The sequence below is a fragment of the Buteo buteo genome, chromosome 18, assembly GCF_964188355.1.
Source record: "Buteo buteo chromosome 18, bButBut1.hap1.1, whole genome shotgun sequence".
NCBI lineage: Eukaryota > Metazoa > Chordata > Aves > Accipitriformes > Accipitridae > Buteo > Buteo buteo.
In genome coordinates, this window is record NC_134188.1 from 26,418,346 (window position 1) to 26,439,529 (window position 21,184).

A 21,184-nucleotide genomic window follows, 5' to 3' on the forward strand; every position below is an offset into this window, starting at 1 on the left:
GCATTGTCATGATTTTGAGGTATAGGATGCAAAGGTTTTATAGTCAGACGGGGCTACCCTTCCCCTCCACGTTTTTTCCCAGTGAACGTGAGTGTATACTTGCGTGAAACCTTCACGCAGATCGCCTTGCCTCAGTCTCAAAGTCCGCAGAGAAAATAATTTGAATGGAGTTTAGTGAATCAAGCAAATTGAAAAGGCTCTGCAGAGCCACCTTGTGCCCATCAAAAGCATTCTGGAAGAACACAGCAGTTTAAAGGCAGGGAGTCTGAATAAAATATACACAATTTATTTATAGGAGGTTTACAGCTGTACAACGTTGGCTTTCTGTTTTGACCACTCTCTGACCTTGTGCAGCATGACACATCAGTGCCTTTGGAGATGAAGACAAGTCATAGCCTGCTTTAACATGCAGATGTCAAAAGGATTTCACAGAGTGTAACAGCAAGCTACTTGCAACCATTGAAATGATTAACAAAAGAAATAGAAAATAAATCAGAGGCATGTCCTACACCACCTGGGAGGGACTGGAAAGTGCTTATCAGACCTGCCCTCCCCTCAGATAAAAAAACCCTGAATATTTCTGTTTACTTCATTCAAAGACAAAAGGCATCAACATTAGGAATGGCATTGCAATAACTGCTCTCCCCCATCTGCTCTACAAAAAAGACAAGACAAAAAAAAAAAGCAACAAAGGTAATTTTTGTTATTCTATTGGAAATGTAGGGGGAAGGAGGCTTCTGCTCTAACCTGTCAAAAGTTTTCGAAAAAAAATAAGGACAAATATTACTGATATTAAGACATTTTGGTCCTGATACAGTGTGATGATTATTTTTTTTTTTTGAAGAAGAAGCTGTTAAAAAGCTGCCTTTCCTCTCTTTATGGCTTGATTCTCTGCAGGAAGGAAGGAAGGAAGGAATGAAGGAAGGAAGGAAGGAGGCTGCCCGTGGGTACAAGGGCACCGCTACTCCTCAGCAAGCTTCAGCGCCATTCCTCGGGGATCACAGCGTGGTTTGGCACATGTCAGGGCACTCCTGCCCAAATGGCTCTCATTTCCTGAAGCTATCAGTAGCCTGATTTCCTGAGAAAACAAGGCTAATGCAGGCAGGCTGGCTACCCCCATCTGATGATGATGGCACAAAGCTCCTGTGATGTTCTCCCTTAGCTAAATAGCTCTTCTCCCTGCCAGGTGAGGTATTTTTGGGCATCACAGTCCTTCTCACACACCACTCTGAACGTGAGCCTGTGAGATCTTCTCCTAGGACCTAAATCTTGCCTTCTAGCCCCAAAATGCCACTTCCATTTATTTTCAGTGATGAGTCCCATGAACAAAACCAGAATAAAATCAAAATATCTCTGAATCAGTCTGCCCAAATTCAAGGATTTGCTTTGACCTTGGAGTCAAAATGTCACTTTACCAAACTAGGAGCGTTTGAGCCAATTCTGCAAGATGCTGAACTAAACTAGGTCCCAGTGATGGCACCAGGAGTTGGAGAGCGCTCAGTGCAAGCCAGGAATAATTGAGACCTGGAAAGAGCATCTTGTGGGTCACTGCTTGCCTCTAAGTCCTGGAAAAAAAGACCTAAGAAAATAAGCAATTTGGTCAAAACCCCAATTCATAACCACAGGAGGTAAACTCTAAAGATGAGGAAAGGGGAAAAACAGCCTGCAAACATCGATGAAGTTGTACCGTATGCTTCTGGATGCACCAAGAATTGAGCTGGCAGGTAATGTGACTTTGGGGAACATCTTATCACATTACAGACTTAGCAGATCTTTAAGGACTTTAAAAGAAAATACAGACTTGCAGCACAAACATGAGCTTTTAGTAGGACAAGCAGAAACCATACTTGCTATAGCAAAAGGAGGTTTTCCTGTTCACTTGTCTTTGCAGGCAGAGGACTCTGCTCAGGCCAAAATCTATCAAGATTACAAAATTACATCATATCTATTCATTTCCTCTTGCATGCAGGTGACTCCAAAAGATTTGCTTGTTAGAAAATCTGACACGAAAATCCCTTAACTTGCACCATTTTTAAAGGCACATGAATTAAAAAAACCCAACCTCAACAACAGGAGAAAAAAAAAATGCTTTGAAACCTGCCCTGATCAGCTGTTGAAAGGCCAGATAAGCGTTTGTTGTTTGGCTTCTCTGGGATGGTTTGTAAGAAGCCGGATTCTGCCACCCAGTGGAAGAAGGAAGATAAACCCAGTCTTCACAGCAAACAGGAGCAGAGCATGGCCCTAGACACGGCCCCAAGGACGCGTTTGGGTTGTGCTTGTGCGACCGGCTCTAGCACTCTGCAACTCATCCTCCAGGCCAGGACACTGGAAATTAAAGGTGAGAGATGGACACTGGTACGAATGAAATATTCCCAGCATTTTCAGGCTGCACTGGGAGCAGTGCTCCTCTTCTCTCCTCTAGCACAATCTAATATCCCACTATTTTTTAAAACAATTTGGGAAAGCGAGGCACTGAGAAATGATGCGCTGTATGCAGCAGTAGAGGTGGAGCCCGTTGAGCAAAGCTCCCCATCCCTTGGACCTGACGCTTTGGCCTTCAGAGGAACTGATCTCCTCTTACCTAAACACCGAACGGCCCCAGCAGACAGCCCACCCCAGCTGCCGGGGTGAGCTCTTGGGATGGGGACTGCACGAAGACATGGAGACAGCAGGCACCACGGCAGTACGAGAGGCACACGCAGGAGCCGAGTCCAGACCGATTCAAAAACTTGACCCCAGAGAACAGTTGTCCCACCACTGTTGTCGGCATCTTTGCATCCTTCACAGTTGCGCGGGGTCGAACAAGACTCAGGAGGAGACAGCTCGTCCCTAAAATGATGGAGCCATTAGTCTTGTTGCCCCTGTGGATTCGGGACTGCCTTGGTGCATTTTCCTTCCAGTTGCAGCATGCAAACCCATACCAGGAAAACATCCAAAAGGCCCCAATCTATTTTTCCACTTCTTTGCTGAGGTGCCTCCACAGAGAAGCGATCAAAGGGCAGTTTCACGGGAGACGACTCCACGCACGCTACTCTGAAACCAAGCAGACACATCGAAGACGCACTGAAGCGGCTGGTGGGACTGCGGTGGCCACACGTGTGCGTGGTGGCACGTGCGTGCCAGCCCCGTGTAAACAAACAGCACCAGGGCATCGTGCTCTGGCTGTCAGGACACACAGCGTGCTCGCAGCGATCCCCCGGGGCACGCAGCGGCGACGGGGGCTGCAGAGGACGCCAGCAGAAGGATCGTTGCGGTTCCCCAAAAAGGCACCATTTTTTAACATTGAAAACACGAGATTGGCTCCTTTGAGTGGAATGCATGCAGAGTTCATATACACGTTGCAGATGGTAGGTAGGCTCTGTGCGTGTGTGTGTATATATGTATATATGTACGTGTGCATGTTTATATACACATATGTTGCACCAGAAGAAGAGTCTTTGAGTACTTAGACATTGGTGAGAATGTTACTGCTGAGCAGCCTCACAGCGATGGTTCCAGAAAGATCATTTGATCTCCTGTTCCCCTTGTCCTGGAGGTGCAGCGTGTGCACGGACTGCCGGTCGCTGGGATCCCCCGTGAGCACCACTTGGCCCAAGAACTCGTCGCTTATTAAGTTGTGGTTCCAGATCTGGGGAAAGAAAACCAGACATGAGAGCAGCTCCTTGAGGGATGCAGCCAACCTTCACGGAGAGGAGAAGGGGTTATGGGGGACCTGCTCTGAGCTGGAGACGTGGAGGTGGTCGAGGTGTGGGGTGATCACTCTGTAAGTGAGAGGGGCCAAGGACATGCATTTACCAGATGTCACCGCTCAGCCGTGGTGGTGAGAGGTTTTGAGCTGCATGAACTGTTGATGCTCAGCCTTGGGGAATAGAACCACTGCGACCAGTGTGAAAAGAGGGCAGGTGGGGGGGTCCAAGTGAGAGAGGGTCTCCATCCCTCGGCTCACTGCTCGCCTGCCAGGTACCTGAACGATGATGGGTTGTCCTGGCTTCTTGCGGTAGAAGAGCCCTTTCACGTCAAATTCTGGAGACACCGTGTTCTTCTTCACTGGAGAGCGAACTTTTTGCCCTTCGCACTTTATGATCACATAAGGGTCAGCTCCTGGGGAGAGAAAAGGGAATTTTTGCTTTGTTGTAGCTCCTGTAATTCCTCAGACACCTCTTTTCTAGGGATGTCATACAGCACTTTTCCTCCATATCCCACTGGAGAAAATGGGTATCTGCCAAAGAGTTCATCACACCCCAGATGAGGTCCATGAAGCTCATCTGTTGGGCTCAGGCTTACTTCTGTTAGGTGACATTGTCCCTGGGCAGCAGGTGGTGATGGACTGCTATGAAATGGCCACCTCTTCCTTGACCCCATATTCTACATAAACACTCCTTCACCACTCCAAATCCTCCTGACTGTTGGGATAAATCTTTCACGAAAGACACCGCCCTGCTCAACTCTCCTTTTGGGATCAGTTCTGCTGAAGGCAGGCAGAAATAATGCCATGGAGAAGAGAAACAGGCTCATAGAGGTTGTTTCAAGCAAGGTAACACCAAGAAGGCAAGGGCCTGCAAGCTGCAAAAACCCTAAAACCCAAAAAACTTCCAAGCCAGGGTAACCCTGGTTTTACTTTAAGGTGATAACTAGCTACCTCAGCAGGGACTGTGCTTTTCACCCCTACGCACAAATCATGGGCATATCTTCCTCCTAGATTTAGTGAGACTCAAATGCTGCAGGAGCTGTCAGTATAACGACTAATGTTGGTGTAAGAAAAATGCCGGGTGGTCAAAGTGATGAGAGATGGCAAAATGCTGAGCCAAAATTAAGTGTCAAGATGTTTTAATTTATGAGATCCAAAAATGAGACCACTGGGGCACTGGGAAGGTGTGCTGAGCAACCAATGAATGGGAGATATATTTAAATACATTTAATGTATAATATCTTTAATATATTTAAAAGGCTTTTAAGAGGTGAAGATGGTTCTTAGAGTATTTGCCGTGGGCAAGAATCCAGGGAGAAGATCAAAATGTCAAAAAGGATCATTGGTGGTAGTGAGAGACATGGGGAAGAGAAAGACTGGGCATTGACGGGCAACCAGGCGAAATGAGTGGGAAGTGGAGGAAAAAGTGGGAAAGGAAAGCTATTGCAATTATCCCAGCTGGAACAAGACAGTCATGGGGAACAAGCAGGCCACAAAGATGGAGAGTAAAGTTACCAAGTTCACAGACTACCAGCCTACAGCTGGACGGTACCTGAGCTTCCAGCAGAGGGAAAGAGTCCCTCATTAGTGAACATTTTCCCCTTACGAAACCAGTGCTCGTTTGGGGATTTTCAGTGGAGAATGAGCTACTGCTATGGAAATTTAACTGCCAGAATGCATTTTCTTACTATGACCTTTAGTGGCTAAGATGGAAACACAGACCAGGTGGATGAGTTTTCTTGTCCAAGGAAATGTGGAAAAGAGGAGGAACAAATCACCCCCTTCTGAGGGCCAGGGATTTAAGAACCACATCTTTGATTGCCAGACCACCTCCTCGCTAGCTTTCTGTTTGCGAGGACCTGGCTCCCCTGGTGAGACACAGCTGCTGGATTTCACAGCTGTTTTTCCAAACTAGCCTTGTCTTTTGGGATGTCCCATTAAATCCTCATATTCCATCAGCTGGAGCCAAATTCCTATCTGTAAATCACTATTTCCAAAGTAGTGTGAAAGGCCTGGGCTGGGAGATGCGAGAGATGCTATTGCACTGGAAAGCACCAAACATGCACGCTGTTGGTGGTGGGACCTGAACAGCTGGGAAACAGCTGGAAAAAAGCCATTCCTAAGGGCCTCTTGCTGAAAAAATGTTTTATGGCTCCAGAATCCACATGTACCCTTGTCCAAAGAAAAGATAAATCTCCTTGTTTCTCTGAACAGTTCAGAGACCTTTGGCTACAGATTTCCCTGCATCGCTACAGATATACTGAGCTATTGTGAGTAAGCCAAGAAAAAACAACCTGCCTAGGGTAAAATTCCCTCTCCAGACACCAGACAGGATAGAAGGACTCCCTTTGTGGCATGTGATAAATAAGCAAATTGGGCTAGTCCTTGCCCTAAGGAAGGATCCTGCTCCTTACTTTCAGGGCTCTAGTGATACGCAGCCCTGACAATAATGCTTGGGTGAAAAAAAAAAAAAAAATTAAGTTTTTAATTTAGATTTTTTAAATTTTAAGTTTTCAATTTTTATACTTTAAATTTGGCTTGAAAGTGCCTGGCTAAACCTTGCCACATTCAACACATCCTTGATTCAGGAAATGGGGGAGAAAGGTTAGGATCTGGTCTGTTCCCATGGCCGAAAGGCATTTGCTTCTCTAATTGCAACCTCTAGACCTTTCATCCCTACTTCGATGAACTCCCATTACAAGTCATCACTACCCCTGGGTTTCTTGGTCCAGATGCCCCAGGGGCTCTTGCCACGAGCTTCTGCGTGGCTGCAGGACATGGTGAGGCATGGCGCTGCTGCTGTCTTTCATGCAAGAGAAGCGCTGGATGTCAAAACTGCATCAGAGCATGGTAGGACCATGCAAATGAACCTTCAGAGGACCAAGGAGGCAGAAACATAGTGCGCTGTGCTCGTGGTGGCTCAGGTCATCTCAGAGGGCTCCTAGTAGCCAAGTGTGGAGAAGGACTTACAGGAAATAGAGGGAGGGGCTGTCGATCCACCCCACCCCAAAATGAGCTAAATTTGACCTACCCTCTACTGATACACATTTATCGAGCCTCTGGTGAAGAACACTGCCTGTTCTATTGCTTCTCTGTCCTTCCTACTAAAAAGCCCTTAAATACAATTCCTGACTTTTACAGCTGCTCATACTCGGGAGGAAAGCCTGGATTGTTACAGGACCACTGCTAAGGGCTTTGGGGAAGTTTTGGGAGGATCTCCCGAGGATCTTAGACAACAGCCTAAATATAACAGCTCCCAGATCATGTCCATAGCAAAGAAATTAATTTGATTCTCCATGGACTTTCTCCTCCTCTGGTGTCTGAATCAGGTATGTTCACTGAAAAAAATATCTGAGGACATAACAAATCCCAGCAACCTCGCACCTCATAAAACCACCTCCCCTTTTTCCCACTGAAACAGCCACTTCCCAACTCCTCCAGGACTAGACAACAGGCAAGGAAAGACCAGTACCTCCTTGGGAGTCCTGATTCTTGAGCCCAGCCGCAGCGAGGACATGGATCTGGGATACCACTTGCGGGTAACCACACATCCCACTCCAGCAGGTGTGTGGTGGCTCATCCAGCATCAGCTCTCTGCAGGGAAAAACCATGTGGCCTTTGAGAGATGCCCAGCCTTACCCCATGGGCAGGCCAGAGAGTTTGCTCGAGCAGAATGGAAGGACTATGCACTGTCCACTGTCAGACTCTGCTCCCCACTCCGATCTCCTCAACCTGGGTTTGGGATGCTCTCCCATGTCATGCTTAGAAGCAGAGTGGGAGCTTGTCTGCATGTCTGTGGTGAGACCTGTAAAGATGCCCTGTCTCCTGGCCACCCTTGAAAGGAAGCCAAACGCCAGCTCCAGGTAAGGCTATGGCCAATTCCAACCAGGAAAACCACATGTCAAAAGCACAGGGCTGTCTCCAAATAGCCAGCTCCTCCCCATCACTGCTCTTGTTCCTTACCGGCAATCTGAAGGCACATCTGTGAAAATCCTGAGAAGGAACTCGCCTACGTGACCGGGGTCAAAAGTGGTGGGGATGATGACGTAGCGGCCTTCCTTCAGGTCCGTCCTCAGGAAGACACTGCGGGAGTTGATGTAAATGGAACTGGCCACCTTCTGCTGCAGGGTGTGCATCCGATAGTTCCTGTTCAGCTCCACCTGGGCAGAGACCACAGCGGGACAGTCAGCAGGATGGCACTGGCTGACAAAGTATTGGTGTCCACCTTGGGGGGGGCCAGACTGCAAGGACTGACCCCGCAATGCTGGGAAACCTGGAGTTAAGAGAACCAGCAAAATGGTTCCAACTGGGCTGGATGGAAAACAAGTGTGGACGCGGCTGTCCCAACCCTGTTGGCTCAAGGACTCGTTGTCTCTCGCATCCCAATTTGACACTGGAGGCCCAGCAAGAACACAAAAGGATCAGTCTAATGGATTTCAACATTTGGAGATAACAGATTAACCATTGCTTTTATCAAGGAGAACTTGTCCACACTGTCACTGTTCAGCTCTGAAATCTCTCATCATCTCTAGAGGGGGGCAGGCTGTGCTGAAGGCACCCCAAAGGCACCCAGGTAACGCTTAAATGAACAATACCAATCGTCATGCAGGACTGATGTACCACTCCACCACTAACAAATTTATGGGGGTATTCAGGCCAACATGCAGGAACCACGGTCTACCTTATGGATATCGAAGCCTATGGCCAAGTTCTCTCCTTTGCCCTCTTTGCGACTGGTCCTTTTTGGCTTCTGCTGGATGGAGATCAGCACTTCATCTTCTGCCTTCTTCACATCAAACACGTACTAGAAGCAAAAGCAGGAAGGTAAGGGAGGACTTCTACTAAGAGAGGATCACTGGGCATGGGTGGGGGTGGGCACACAGTAGAGTTAACCTCAGCTTCTCCTCACCCACCTCACTGCAGGGCCAACCTGGCTTCAATACCAGCATTGAGAGCCCATACCCACTCCTCTCAGGAACTGGCATCATCTTGCCAAACCAGAGACATTTTTGGCTCATCTTAGAAAAAGACTGGGAAATCCAGTCTTTGAACTGCTCGGCAGAATCCAAGGAGTCTAGATGCAGTCTCAGACCAAAGACTTTCACCGTCTGCAGTCTGCCACAAGTCCTCCTACGAGGCATGGAAGGAGGAACTCATGTTCATAGAGACCTAAGATGAAAGCTAATATAGAGCTGGAAGCTGAAAACAACTCTCCCACATACTTGATGACAACCCCTGCAATGGACCAGACCACCCTTCATCTGCTTGTTAGGTGAAGGACTCACAAGAACTTGTCCCATGTTACTGAGAATCCCAGTTCAGAGCAGGACAGGACAGAAGAGCTTGTTCTAGGAGATGAACTTCAGAGCAGGGCCTTTTCTCAAGGCCAACCTAGAAGGAAATAGCCCTATAGACTACACCTGTCCTGGTAAATTAACAGCGCCAAGGTTTGGGCAAAGGAACTGGAATTTAATGATTCGGACATCCAGATTGTTGGAAATGGTTCCTGGCTCTGTTTGACTGGCACCAGCCAACACTGCTACCCTGTGGCACAGTTTACTGTTTGCTTGTGCCAAGACACTCTACACCAGGCACTTGGATGCAGTCTCCCTGATAAGAGAGTTAGGTCAATAGAGTTGGCCTGGATGCTGGTCATGCTGTGCCAGGGGTCTCAGCCAGAGAACCGTTGTGAGCACGTTTAATCTACTAGACGTCTGCTAGCCAGTTTGGCCTTCTAGGTCCCTGTAGCAGATTTAAACACTTGGAAGCACATATGAAGGCTCCAGAAGGTCCTCTGCTCCATGACTCACTTGGGGGTTCTGCAAAAAGGTGTCCTTGTGGTTGATACAGCCTCCACAGCGGTTCTTCAAGGGGTCAGTGTTTCTGGTCCACGCCCCGTGTAGCACTGCCTCCTCCCACGTCTTGTGGATGCTCAGGTAGGACGTGTTGATGAGACGGCACTTGATGATGTCCGTGAAGTATTTGCAGAAATCTTCGAAGGTCATCCTAAGTCAGGAAAGGACAGAGCTGGGTTGTGCTGCTTCATTCCCCTGAACAGTACGCTGCAGGGATTTTCTTGGCCACCTGTTAGAGACTGTGTGTGGGTGGCCTCTGATGCCTGATGAGTAACAAAAAAGATGGAGATACCTTTCTCCATGCATGCAGTAAATACTTCTTCAGTTTAAACAACAGGGCTGTGTGTTTTAGAGTGGGAGAAGCAGAGCAGCAGCCCTTCCTCCACACGTGGGTACACGCTGTATTGAAATGCACTGGTGAGGCTGTTAAGTTCAGCACATTCATAACAGGTTCCCAGTATCCTGGTGAAATGGTTTGGACCCAGTGTGATACAGAGCAGCTTGCAATCCTAGGGTCATGGCCATGCAAAGCTAATACCCATGGGCTCAAGGAGGAGGCTTCACTAAAGATTCTAGGGCTCGGAAGGCCATTTGCTCTGGATAGCTGTACGCATGGAAATTACTCACATAGCTGTACTCATGGAAATGACACATGCTTCATAAGGTGGGAGGACTCCGTGGGCATGGCCCATGGCAATAACCCCAGGAGGGACTCACCAGAACTCTCCGTCGTCTTCCACTGTCATCCCCATCTTCTCTCTCTCGCTTTTACTCACCTTCTGCCACTCCTCAGATCTGTGGGAAGAGTACAGGATCATTACTGCAAGGGCAAGGGGACACAGAAGAATTCAAGAGGCTACTTGGCCTTGGCAGGATCTGTCAAAGGCACAAGGCCTGGACAAAGCTCCAGGCATGCAACCAGTCCCCATACTGCTCTTCTGATGAGCTCATCTTCCAAACATGGGGGGAGCACAGCGCGGCTTGGAGCTTCAACTTCCTTCATGACCAGAGAAGCTGAATCCAAAATCTCGGCAAGATTTTGTTTGGCCGGTACAATCGCAACCCTATCAGTGAAGATAACAAAATGGACTCTGGCCAAAGGTTACACCAGCCCTTGGTTCTTCATCAGATCCACAGACACCACCGCAGTCAGTGGTGGCAGTGGTTAATTGTGTTGGGTGCTATTTTTGCTGGAACAAGACCGGGAGTGGAAAGATGAGCTATAACCATCCTTCACTAGCGTGAACATGCTGGTGATTTCACCCCAACACCCATCAGAGCCTTAATGACAAGATCTGCCAAGCTCAGCCACCGTCCTGCTGTCCTCCAGGGACTCCAGGGCAAGGAACGCATCTACCCCAGTGAAAGAGCAGGTTTAGGACACGGGTTGAAGCAGCATCCCACAACTGCCCATACAATGCTATCCTGCGGGTGTGGATGTAGCCAAATCGTCTCATGCCTCAAGGCTTGCACTAGCCCAGCTTTTTCCACCAACAAAAAAGGTGCTGCTGCTGCCCGTCCTAACTCACGTGTCACTCCAAGGGCCGTTCCATTCCCGCTCGCCCCACGGGTTGCGCATGCGGATCATGTCCAGCTTCTCCGACTTGAAGAAGGACAGCAGGCCGTGGCCCAGGCGGACCTTCCGCACGTCCGTCACCGCGTACGCGTGGCCCTTCACCAGTCCGCAAGCCAGGCGGGCCTCCATGTCAGCTGCTGACGTGGCCTGGGCAGGGGGACACAGACAGTGCTCGTACCAGGGGGATGTGACTGCCTTTGCATGGACTGGGGAAAAAAAAGGAGCTCAGATTTCCCTGCAGTCTTCTCTGAGCCAAAAAGAAGCGCGCCAATGCTCAGGGAGAGAGCCGGTTGCCTTGGCAGATGTATCAGATGCTGGTTTAGGTCCTAGATCCTTCCTGGTCTTCATCTGCCGTATGAGGTCTCTGAGCTCCCACACTGTCAACCAATAAAGCTCATTCTACTGGTTATCATGGGAGGTCTGGCACCCAGCGTTTGTAGAGATGTCCACATGCAGACACCAAAACGCCTTTCTCTGGAAGTGAATCCTCTCCTAACATTTAAAGGGTGGTGGGATGAATGTGGGCTCTCGGACATAGCAATGAGGAATAAAGAGGGCTGGCATCCAGGCTGGACTCCTTGCGCCATCCACAAGAAGTAGGCACCCTTGGCTATAATTTATCTGATCTAACTTAGAAGTCTCTGACAGCGTAAGAAAACTGCATCCTCAAATGCCTATTCCCATGAGACCGTGACCATACAGGTAACATCTCTTACTTTGATGGAGCAGCTGATGAGGCCTCCCCGGTTGTGCACCTTCAACACACGCTCAAAGAGAAGGTTTCGCTTGGCTTCATCAGCAATGTAGTCCCCTTCGGTCAGGTCGATAGGTTCAGAGACCCCACCAGTAAAGTCTACCAGGGCATCAGCTGTGTTGCCTCCATCCAGGGCCTCATAACAGCCTGACAACCTGGAAGAGGGTGACAGGGATGGCACAAAAACACTAGTTTGACATTTTAAGGGGTCTGGGGCAGTTCTTGGGGCAGCCCGGAGAACAGAGATTTATAATACAACTTTCAGTGGGTGAGGACAGCAAACTAGGGTGAAAAAATAAGACCCATGCTGCTTGCAGCACTCTTGCTGTCACAGGACAAAGTAAAGGGAACTTCAAATCTCTAGGATAGGTGTTACTTAAGCAAACATGGAGTTGGAGGATATTTTGCTTTGAGGACAAATTAAGGCTGGAGAAGGTTTTTTTCTTACAGTTTCTGTCTGTTTGAGATATGTCCCACTCCTCCCCAGGAAAGATGTTGTTTCCACTGGTGCAAACCAAGTGATGAATGAACAGAGAGGAAAACCAGGGTGCCCAGGTCCCACTTTGTCCTGCAACTGCCTGGGTACCTACTTGGCATAAGCTTTCTCCACCAAGGCGCACCAGAACTCGTTCCTGGAGTTGGAGTGGCAGTAGATGAGCTGGTTGTGGAGTGTGGGCAGGCGGTCATCTATCACCACGTCCAGCCACTGACCGAAACGCCAGAACTGGAAGTGGAAGATGCCCACGTAGCTCTCAGGTTTCTCGGGATTCCACTCCTGCTCCTTCCAGTCTGGGATGACCTGCACGAGAGGAGGCACATGCACCTAGGTTATTCCCTTTTTTGCTCGGTTTGACTCTCATCCTGGAACTAGCGTAGATAATATCAAAGACAAGGAAGAATATAGGGGGGGTGTGGGGTGTGGACTGGCTTACAGCCTGTTGGGGCCAGATTTTGGACCTGGTTCCTCCAATGCAGGCTAGATTAACAGGTACTGGAATAGCTTAGACTTCATCGTGCCTTGGAAGATGGAGCCAAAGATCATTGTCCTCTTTCTTATAATTCTACCCTGGACACCTGCTGCCATCTACTGCTGTAGACAGGCTATTGGAGCAGAAGAGTCCTTAGTCTGCCCAGGGATGCTTAATTTTATGACCACATTTTTGTTCATTTTAGTGTCAGGAGGGTACCACTAAGAGAGGGCACCTTCTTTGATTCTTTTACTTGATTCTGGTGTGACTTGACTGGCCCAAGAGCAAGTGTTGTATTCAACTGCCTGGTGGCAACGAACAGGGACCAGACACTCTGCATACATCTACTCTGCTAAATAAAAGTGGGAAAAGAGAGGTCCCCATCCCCAGAAAGACTCCATTCCTCCCTGTCTAGAGCTACCATACTCATCCAAGCAAGCACAGGGAGGTGACTTGCTAAAAAAAGGAAAAGAGGGCCTGGGTGAAAGAAACCCTAAAGCATCTGAGGGGCTGAGGGAACACAGGTTTGGTGTCATTGCCACCTGTACTGCCAGTGGGACAGGCACAAGCAAAGGGTAAATGCCAATGTCCATAGTCCTTCAGGGCTGCAGGTATCACCAGCTTTGATTTGGATGGAAAATCCACCCAACAGTTGGGACAGAAATGGGCACAGCCGTGCAGAGATGCTACATCTAGGAGGATCGGCATTTTATTTAGAACCAGGACATAGAGACACACAGCAAGGAACTGCCCCACCACAGCTTAGCTTCTGTTGAGAGTGAAGGCAACATGGTTTTACTTCATGGCCAGGGCGAGGCCATGTATAGTTAATGTAGCTGATAGTTGACAAGTACTGAGTGATTCAGCTGCAGTAATGTGACTGACTGTCCTCACCTTTGCTTCTTTACTTACCTGCTCCCAAAGCATCATGACCTAAGTGAAGAAAAACCCCAACGTGCCCACGGGGAAAATTATGTTCCAATACACCAAATAATCACTGTCCTGTGGAGGCAGCGGCGAGTGTTGGGGTGAGGTAGGACAGGACATAGCTCCATTGCACAGAAGGAGGCTCTTCAAGAAGTCCCAGGCCATGGTGAGACCCCCTGCATTGTGCCTTGGCCCTTGTTCAGCTGCCACAGCCTTCTGGATTTTTTTTTTTTGGCTGCCGTCATGAAGCCGTAACCCTCCAGAGAGACTTCTCTCTGCAGAGCCCCCCGACTCCTTAGCTACCAGCAACAATCCAGCCCAGGGCTTTTATTGCTCCTACACTGAAATATTAATGATGCCATCAGCCCTGCGAGCTCACTGGCATTCTTGAGTTGTCTGGATCAATAGAAGCAGAGAAGACAGAGCCATGAAAAAGAGCCGCTTTTGGAGGGTTTGGTGTTTTCCAGCGATGCCCCAGACTCCCTCTGGGAGAGCGCCAGGAAAGGTCAGACAGCCTTCCATCAGTCCCCATCGATTCCCTCCTGACTGGAGCTCATCCTAATGAATTGTCATAGAGGACCATTGTGCTAATCAACTTGCTATTAATATGGGCTTAGAAATGATTATGTCATTGATTAGAAGCAGCTTGTCAGCCAGAGCTGGTAACGACAGCTTCCAGCTGGCTGGTTCTGAGACTTGTCATTACTGTCAGTGGTGGCAGGAGACACTGTTCCCCACCATCCTCTTCTGCCCCTTCATTTGGGGACAGCACTGAAAATACTCTCTGCCCCTGCGGGCAGCAAAACCGGTCAGCCTTCATGCAGAGCAGGATCCAGGAGCAAGGACTGGTCGTGTTTCTACACCGACCCAAGGGGAAACGAGAGGAGCCTGACCTCCAGAGCCCAATCTGTCCTCGACCTGCCAAAGCGCAAGGCGTGAGCTCAAACATCAGGTTTCTCCCCCCAGCTCCTCCCAGAACACAGCATCCCACCCAGGCCAAGGATCCCTCCAGTTGCTTCACCCCCCGGCCAAGGTGTCTGTGACTCCCCTGGGTGTAGGAGAGAAGGGGCAGCTCTGGATGTGGTGCCTACACCACACTTCGAGGCACACAGCACAACCCCTGACACTGCAAATTACCTGGAGGATTAACCTGGGGTGCAACTACAAACCCCAGCGGTAGCTGGAGCCCAGCTCCCTCCAGGAGATCATCACGCAACTGAGGTCCACAGCTCCCACCCGCTCCCAGGAAACCTCCCCAGCCATCTCCATCCCTCCTCAGCGGATGCTGGAGAGCATGCCATGGACCACCCGTCCCAGGATCCCACTGAGTCCTGGACTCAACTTGGTTGTGTGACACTGAGGCAGCGGAGACCACATCTCCTCATTCACCCAACTGTGCTGCTTTTTGCTCAGGGGGTCCCAAAATCTGGAGCTGTAACACCCTTTAGTGGGCCAAATCTACAGTGAAAAGGCTTAGAGACGGGTAAATTGGGAGCCCAGAAACACCAGGTTCATTTTCCTAAGCTGGTTTAGGGCTTTTCTCATTTTTCTTAAGGGTGGCTAATTAAGAGGAAAGGCACCTGTGACCCTGGAGAGCTGTCCCTGATTAGAAGGAGGAATGGGTAGACGCCGATTCCTCCAAGCAGGGGCTCTTCTGCGGGGAACTGGCCAGCACAGGAAGGGGAGGGAGGGACCCAGTTGTGCCAATCTGCTGAACCATGGTACAAACCGAGATTAAATCCCCCTGCGAGGTGGGACAGAGTGGCATATCTGAAAGCCTTTATGGGATGCTGAAAATCTGTAGGGAGAGTTTCAGTGACTGGTATAAAGAGGGTCATCTTCCCTGCAGCAGCGAGCGATCGCACTACCCCACTCACCTCCCACCCCCAGCTCTGGTGGAAAGGAGAATTCACCTGAGGATCATTTCTCCTCCTCTGCCCAGCTTCAAACCCCTCCCCAAACCACACAAAGCTGCTAAATGCTCCATTAAGCCTTTCACACCAAGAGAAAAGAAGGTAAATGTTCATTTTACTTTTTACAGGAGATAAAAAGGTGCTCAAAAATACCAACAGTGAGTTGAAAATTGGTGGGTGCTGCTTTCATGCATGCAGGATTGAGGCAGCTTCCAAAAAGAGCACGAAGACACGTACAGCCTCAGTCCTTAAAGGCAACCATGTTGACTAGGCTTTTATTTACTGCGGTACATCAATACTCAGCGAGGTATCTGCAGCAAGAACTCTACCCCAGCAGCGTAGCAATGGCATATTGTGAGACCTGGTATGCAAAAACCCCTTTGGATGTTGGCAGTGGCTCCTGTTATTGGGTCTAATGTGGTCTGTAGTCAGGAGCTCTGCTCTGGGATGTACAAGGAGGGGTCTCCTATCAGAAAGTCTGCCAGGACCCTAGAAGTGGGTTTGGCCCACAGTGGGCCAAGCAGGGATGCATCTGCTTTTATCTCTCCTCACAAAGTCCAGCATTTCTTGGGGTCTAAACAAAGACATCAACCTTTCTGGCAGTGCCCATGGCATGGCTGTATGATGTGAGCTTTGGTTGTGGGCAAGACTCAAAGCTCCCACCATCTCTCCAGCCAGTAGCTGATCGTCCTGCTTTCCTTCTCCTCTCTGCCTGGCATGGCTTGTGCATATCATTTTATACACTATTATGGGGCTGGGGAGGGCATGGAGTCTGCATCTCTGGAGGCTTTGAAGAAGAGGTTGGACACTTTTCGGGATAGTCCGCAAAAGTCAGGAGGCCATGGATACAAAGTCACCTTGTCCTGGCTTTCCCATCACTGTCCTCTCCTTACACAACTCAGGAAAATCTCAGGCCATACCTTGAGGAGCGCTCACCCACAGTTGAGTGCAATCTTAGCAAAGGACCAGTTGTAATAATACTTGACTCTTTCAAAGGACATTTCTATCTGTGGGTCTCAAGAAGTGTCACCAAAGTACCCTCCACTTTTTGGTGGAGGAAAAGGGAACATCCAAAGTTAGTCATTTATTCACAGTCATGGGACAAGCCAGGCACAAAGCACCTTCCTGCTCCTAAACTTGTGAAGGTACCATCTCCCCTCTGCTCCCAGGGCCACCCAGACACCGCTCCCTACCTCAGCATTTGTAGAGGGTAGGAGATGCTGCTTTTTTGGGGACAGCAGCAGCAGGTTCCTGCTCTGCGGTTTGCAAAGTGTTCTGCAGCCTCATGGCTCTCTATAGATGCTTCAGCATAAATATATTCATGGGTGCTTTAAGGCCACGATGACGCAGAAATCGTTTTTGCTGCAGGGGACTCGATGCTGGCTCAGACCTACAGCCTGCTCTGAGCTGCTGGCTCCTTTGCCCAGCTCTGCACACACATACACGCCTGCTCCAACCCATCTCCAGGCAGCACAAGGTGAGCAACGTGCTGGAATACACCTCCCCACAGTGACCCCCAGCAAGAAAAGGTGGCAGCTCTCAGGAGAAGGGTGGTCCAACCTCCCTGCACCAGTTTGTCCAGTGGGTTTGCAATCTGCAGCCTACAGCGTGTCCAAATGTACTTGAGCTTCACAGCAAGGTGATCCTCCATGGGACGGGTCTTCAGAGACACCAAGCGGTCACAGTCGCAGCGGGAGTCCCTGCAAGCACTCAGCATCCTTGCAAGGAGAAGCACTCCATCGCAAACAAGCCCTCCCTTTTTAACGGCTAGGATGGAAACTGGAAGCCGGGGCTCTCTCCAGGTTGTCTCTCCTATTTCTGGTATGGCAATTTCTTACTTTTTTTCATCAGGCTTTTGTTGTGCAGTTGCCCCAGTTGGAGGGCTTAGGGCAGGCTCATATTTCCAAGCCAGCAAGACCCTGCGCCAGTGAGACCCGGTGAATCCCTGCTGAATTCACAAGCATGCAGTCTTATACTCTAGGCAAATACAGCAGGAAGCTCATGGCCCCCTCCTCCCCATCACTGAGACAGAGGACAGCACGTATGGGGAACGTTTCGCAGGGCTGAGAGGCTCCAGAAGCGCCAAGCCGTCCTCCACTTTTTCATGATGCCGTCCCTCATAAAAAAAAAGAACGATGTAAAAACTGAACCAAGAACTGAACTGAGAGAAAGAAAAGCGAAGACAAATGCAAGGCTGGAGCAAGAAGGGCTGAGCAAGAGGGGATCAGGCTTTAAAAACGACGGAGCCCTTCAGCTGAGCCGGCTCGAGGCCATCGGTGAAAGCGAGGAGGAAATACATCACCTTGCGGATCTGGGCTAACTCTGCTATCCGCTCCCCAAATTCCTGGGCATCTGCCTCATTGCACTCCACCTCCTTGGCCCCTGGCTTCTTCCAGAAGATGCCCACCGGCTCCAGCAGCTGCCGGTTCATTAGGTGGGTGAGATCAGGAGTCCAGTGCTGGGAAGTGCCGGTCACCGTAACTTTTCCAGGTCTCTCCAGCTGGATGTCCCAGCGGAGGAAGCGCAGGTTGTGCTGCCGGATGAAATCCACTCGGTAGACGTGCTCGTTGGGATGCAGCAGCTTCTCGCCATCCTGGGGCCTCATGTTTTTTTGCTGCAGGCTCTGGAATCGCAGCCGCATGCACCGGGTGAGCTGGTCATCGTGGACGAAGGGCAGCTCGAGCGTCCCTGCCTCAGCTGCCATCGCCTCGGCTGCTCCTCTGCTAGGTCCTCAGCAACGTTTGGTTCTCAAACAGGACACGCGGGGGGAAAAAAGCCACCAAGCCCCCGGAGCTGGTGCCCCCTCTCCACGGTCCCAGCGGTGCTAGGCAACCCAGGCCAGTGACGCAAAACACCCTCCGGGGCTTCTTCTGGGTGCCCTCCCGCCTCGTTTGCGGATTAGGAACCGATGGTGCTGCTGTGCACGATAATCTATAGGGAAGGGATGTCTGATGTCAGCCTCCCTGGCAACCTCCCTGACAACGGCAGCTCGTTATCCCAAAACGAAGGCGTGCGGTCAGGGATGCCACCCGCCAGGTCTGGGCGGCAGTGGCTTTCTCTGAGTATGGGGTCATGGGATAATTCAGGTTGGAGGGAGACTCTGGAGGGGTCTGGTCCAACCTGCCGTTCAAAGCAGGTCTTACTTCAAGGTTAAATCAGGTTGCTCGGGGCTTTGTCCAGCCCATCTTTGAGTATCTCCATGGATGGATCCACATGCACGATGTCACGTGCACCTTGCTTGGACTGCTTGGTGTTATAGAGCCAGATCACACCTAAAGCCATGTAGGGTCAGCCAAGACTCAGGAATTTAGAAAACTTCTCTAAATTAAATTCCAGTACCCCATTCCCACTCAGTGACTCAAACAACACAGGCTTAATGGGAAGCAGGGACATGGAGGGAGCCCTGGGGTGAAGTGGAAGAAAGGGTGTGAATAAAATCATCTCTTGGGATACACAGGGATGTGCTGGCCTGTCCTATTCCCTTGAAGGTATTCCTCCTCTCCACACTTAAGAGAGACAGTTTCACTGTGTGAAGTGGAGCAAGGGACACACAGAGCCTGGTTACATCCTGGTGTAAATCAGGGTTGCATTTTCTAGGAGCAATGGGAGACCTGGGCCAAGATCCCTGTGCTGATATTTCAGAGATCCTAACACTTGCATCAGCATCTTTCAGCTCCTCCCGGACCCTGAATCAGAGACATTTTGGTGTCTAATGACACTAAAACTAGGTTTTAACCTAGGTTTAAAAACCTAGTGTTTTGCTGCTTTGTCTGTCCTCTCAACTGTTGCTTCCACCAGCATATTGACCAGTCAGGGCTAGAGGTTTGCCTTGCAGGCATTGGGTCCTATGTGTGAGGATGCCTGAGGGCCAAGAAGCAACAGGTACCTCCAGCAACGTTATCACCATTGCACGTGCAACTGTACCAGGGCCCAAGAGGTCCACTAGTTCTGGGCCAACGAAGGGCTCCGTGATCAGGCAAGGACTACGGTCTAATCCCAGCACATCCAACAGAGCTGGTGTCTCTTTGGACCAGGGGGTTATTCTGTGCACTCGATGTCTCCCGTTTTGCTTTAAAAGTTGCTGCTGCAGTTTATAGCCATGCTTACTCCCTGCAGTTCTTCACGAGCTCTCAAAGCACTTTGCAAAGGGGGAGCAAAGGTCCCATCTAATGCAGAGGCCTCCAAAAGCAGGTGTGTGCTGAAGCATGCCTGACCAGAGCCTGGTAGTGAACACCACAGCAAACTGAACATCGTGGGAACGGAAGGCTTGGGGAGAGGTCTGCGGCTTGTGCTTTTGTCAGAAAACAAACCTGAAAGAAAGAGGAGGCAGGTAGAGAAGAGCCTCTGAGAGTTAAGGGCATGGAAAATGAGAAGTCATAAACACCCACAGCCAAATTGCCAAGGGAGGAAAAGCAATGCCGTTGGCAAACTGAAATAATGAGGTGTCCAAAGGGACCCGGCTTCTGTTCGGTTGGCATTTCCCAGGGCAGAGCTGGAAGCGAATGGCGAGGAGGGAAGACAACTCTCCTGCTTGCCCTTGGGAGACATCGACGCAGAGGAACAAGCTAAACAACCCCTTGCAGCACGCCTGTAATGAGAGCCACAACAGCCACCACAGCCACGCTGGGAGGAAACCTTACTGCTTATCCAGAAGCCAACAACAGCTAGCCTGTTCCTATATAAAGAAAAACCTTGATTTTAACAGAAAATGGGGATGCTGCAACAAATACAAATTCCTGAGCTGAGTGGTCACGATCACAAAACCGACACACAGCAGAGACTGGAAGTACCACAGCACACAGAGCAGATGTAAAGGCGTAGGGTGGAAGGACCCCTTTTGGGTCTGTTGCAGCAGGAGGCTGTGAGTGAAGCAGGTGATGCTGTCTGCCCACACTGTAGGACTTTGGTGGCTGCCTTTTGCAGTAAAATCTAGGAAAAGGTGCTTGCAACTTGCTGGTCTCTTGTCCTACAACAAGGCACGCCTGGTGTGCTTTCTGGCCCACGCTCCTTGGTGGCTTTCTGGCCCACAACAGAGTCCCTTTGGACCCCACGCTCGAAGGAGCACTGCTACGTGGTGCAGTCCAGCCATGGGACATGCCAGGGATGGACGTTTTGGGGAAGCAGTAGCTTGGGAGAGATACTAATACCCTCAAATCACCCTACCTGCCCCAGCACAAGGTGTCTCATTGCCAAGGTGGGCACACGCTGAGCGGCCAAAGAGAGGTAACACCGTGGGAACTAGGGAAATGGGGCCAAACACTGCAGCTGAGCATCCTCAGTTTTGTTCTTCTTGTTGCTTTTTAGGTTATTTTGGAGTGGGGAGGGTCAGATTTAGGACCTGGAGGACAGGATGGGACTTGATCCGCTTGGTTAAGGAAAACTGGCGAAGGGTTTGGCTTGAGTGTGATGGGACTGCAGTCATGATGACTAATTCCCCTTGAAAGATTGTCTTTTAAGGGAGGTTTCTGCACATGAACAGTTTTTCAGGACCTGAGGCATCCCT

The 21,184-nt window shown here is 49.9% G+C and overlaps 1 protein-coding gene across 4 annotated transcripts in view; it reads right to left on the reverse strand.

The window, feature by feature from the left end:
- Nucleotides 1-264: 264 nt before the first annotated feature.
- The window catches only part of CAPN5 (calpain 5), a 54,781-nt gene continuing 33,861 nt past the window's right edge, over nt 265-21,184 (reverse strand). For 3 of the 4 annotated variants that reach the window (XM_075050213.1, XM_075050214.1, XM_075050216.1), the window contains 10 exons: nt 12,464-12,672; nt 11,836-12,028; nt 11,073-11,266; nt 10,261-10,338; nt 9,499-9,694; nt 8,370-8,492; nt 7,652-7,848; nt 7,161-7,282; nt 3,965-4,101; nt 265-3,628 (listed from right to left, as the gene is read on the reverse strand). In XM_075050213.1, the coding sequence (XP_074906314.1) occupies nt 3,446-3,628; nt 3,965-4,101; nt 7,161-7,282; nt 7,652-7,848; nt 8,370-8,492; nt 9,499-9,694; nt 10,261-10,338; nt 11,073-11,266; nt 11,836-12,028; nt 12,464-12,672 (1,632 nt within the window). In that variant the 3' untranslated portion in view covers nt 265-3,445. Of the gene's footprint in view, nt 3,629-3,964; nt 4,102-7,160; nt 7,283-7,651; nt 7,849-8,369; nt 8,493-9,498; nt 9,695-10,260; nt 10,339-11,072; nt 11,267-11,835; nt 12,029-12,463; nt 12,673-17,983; nt 19,840-21,184 lie in introns of those variants that run through there. The other variant, XM_075050212.1, reaches the window with a different exon arrangement.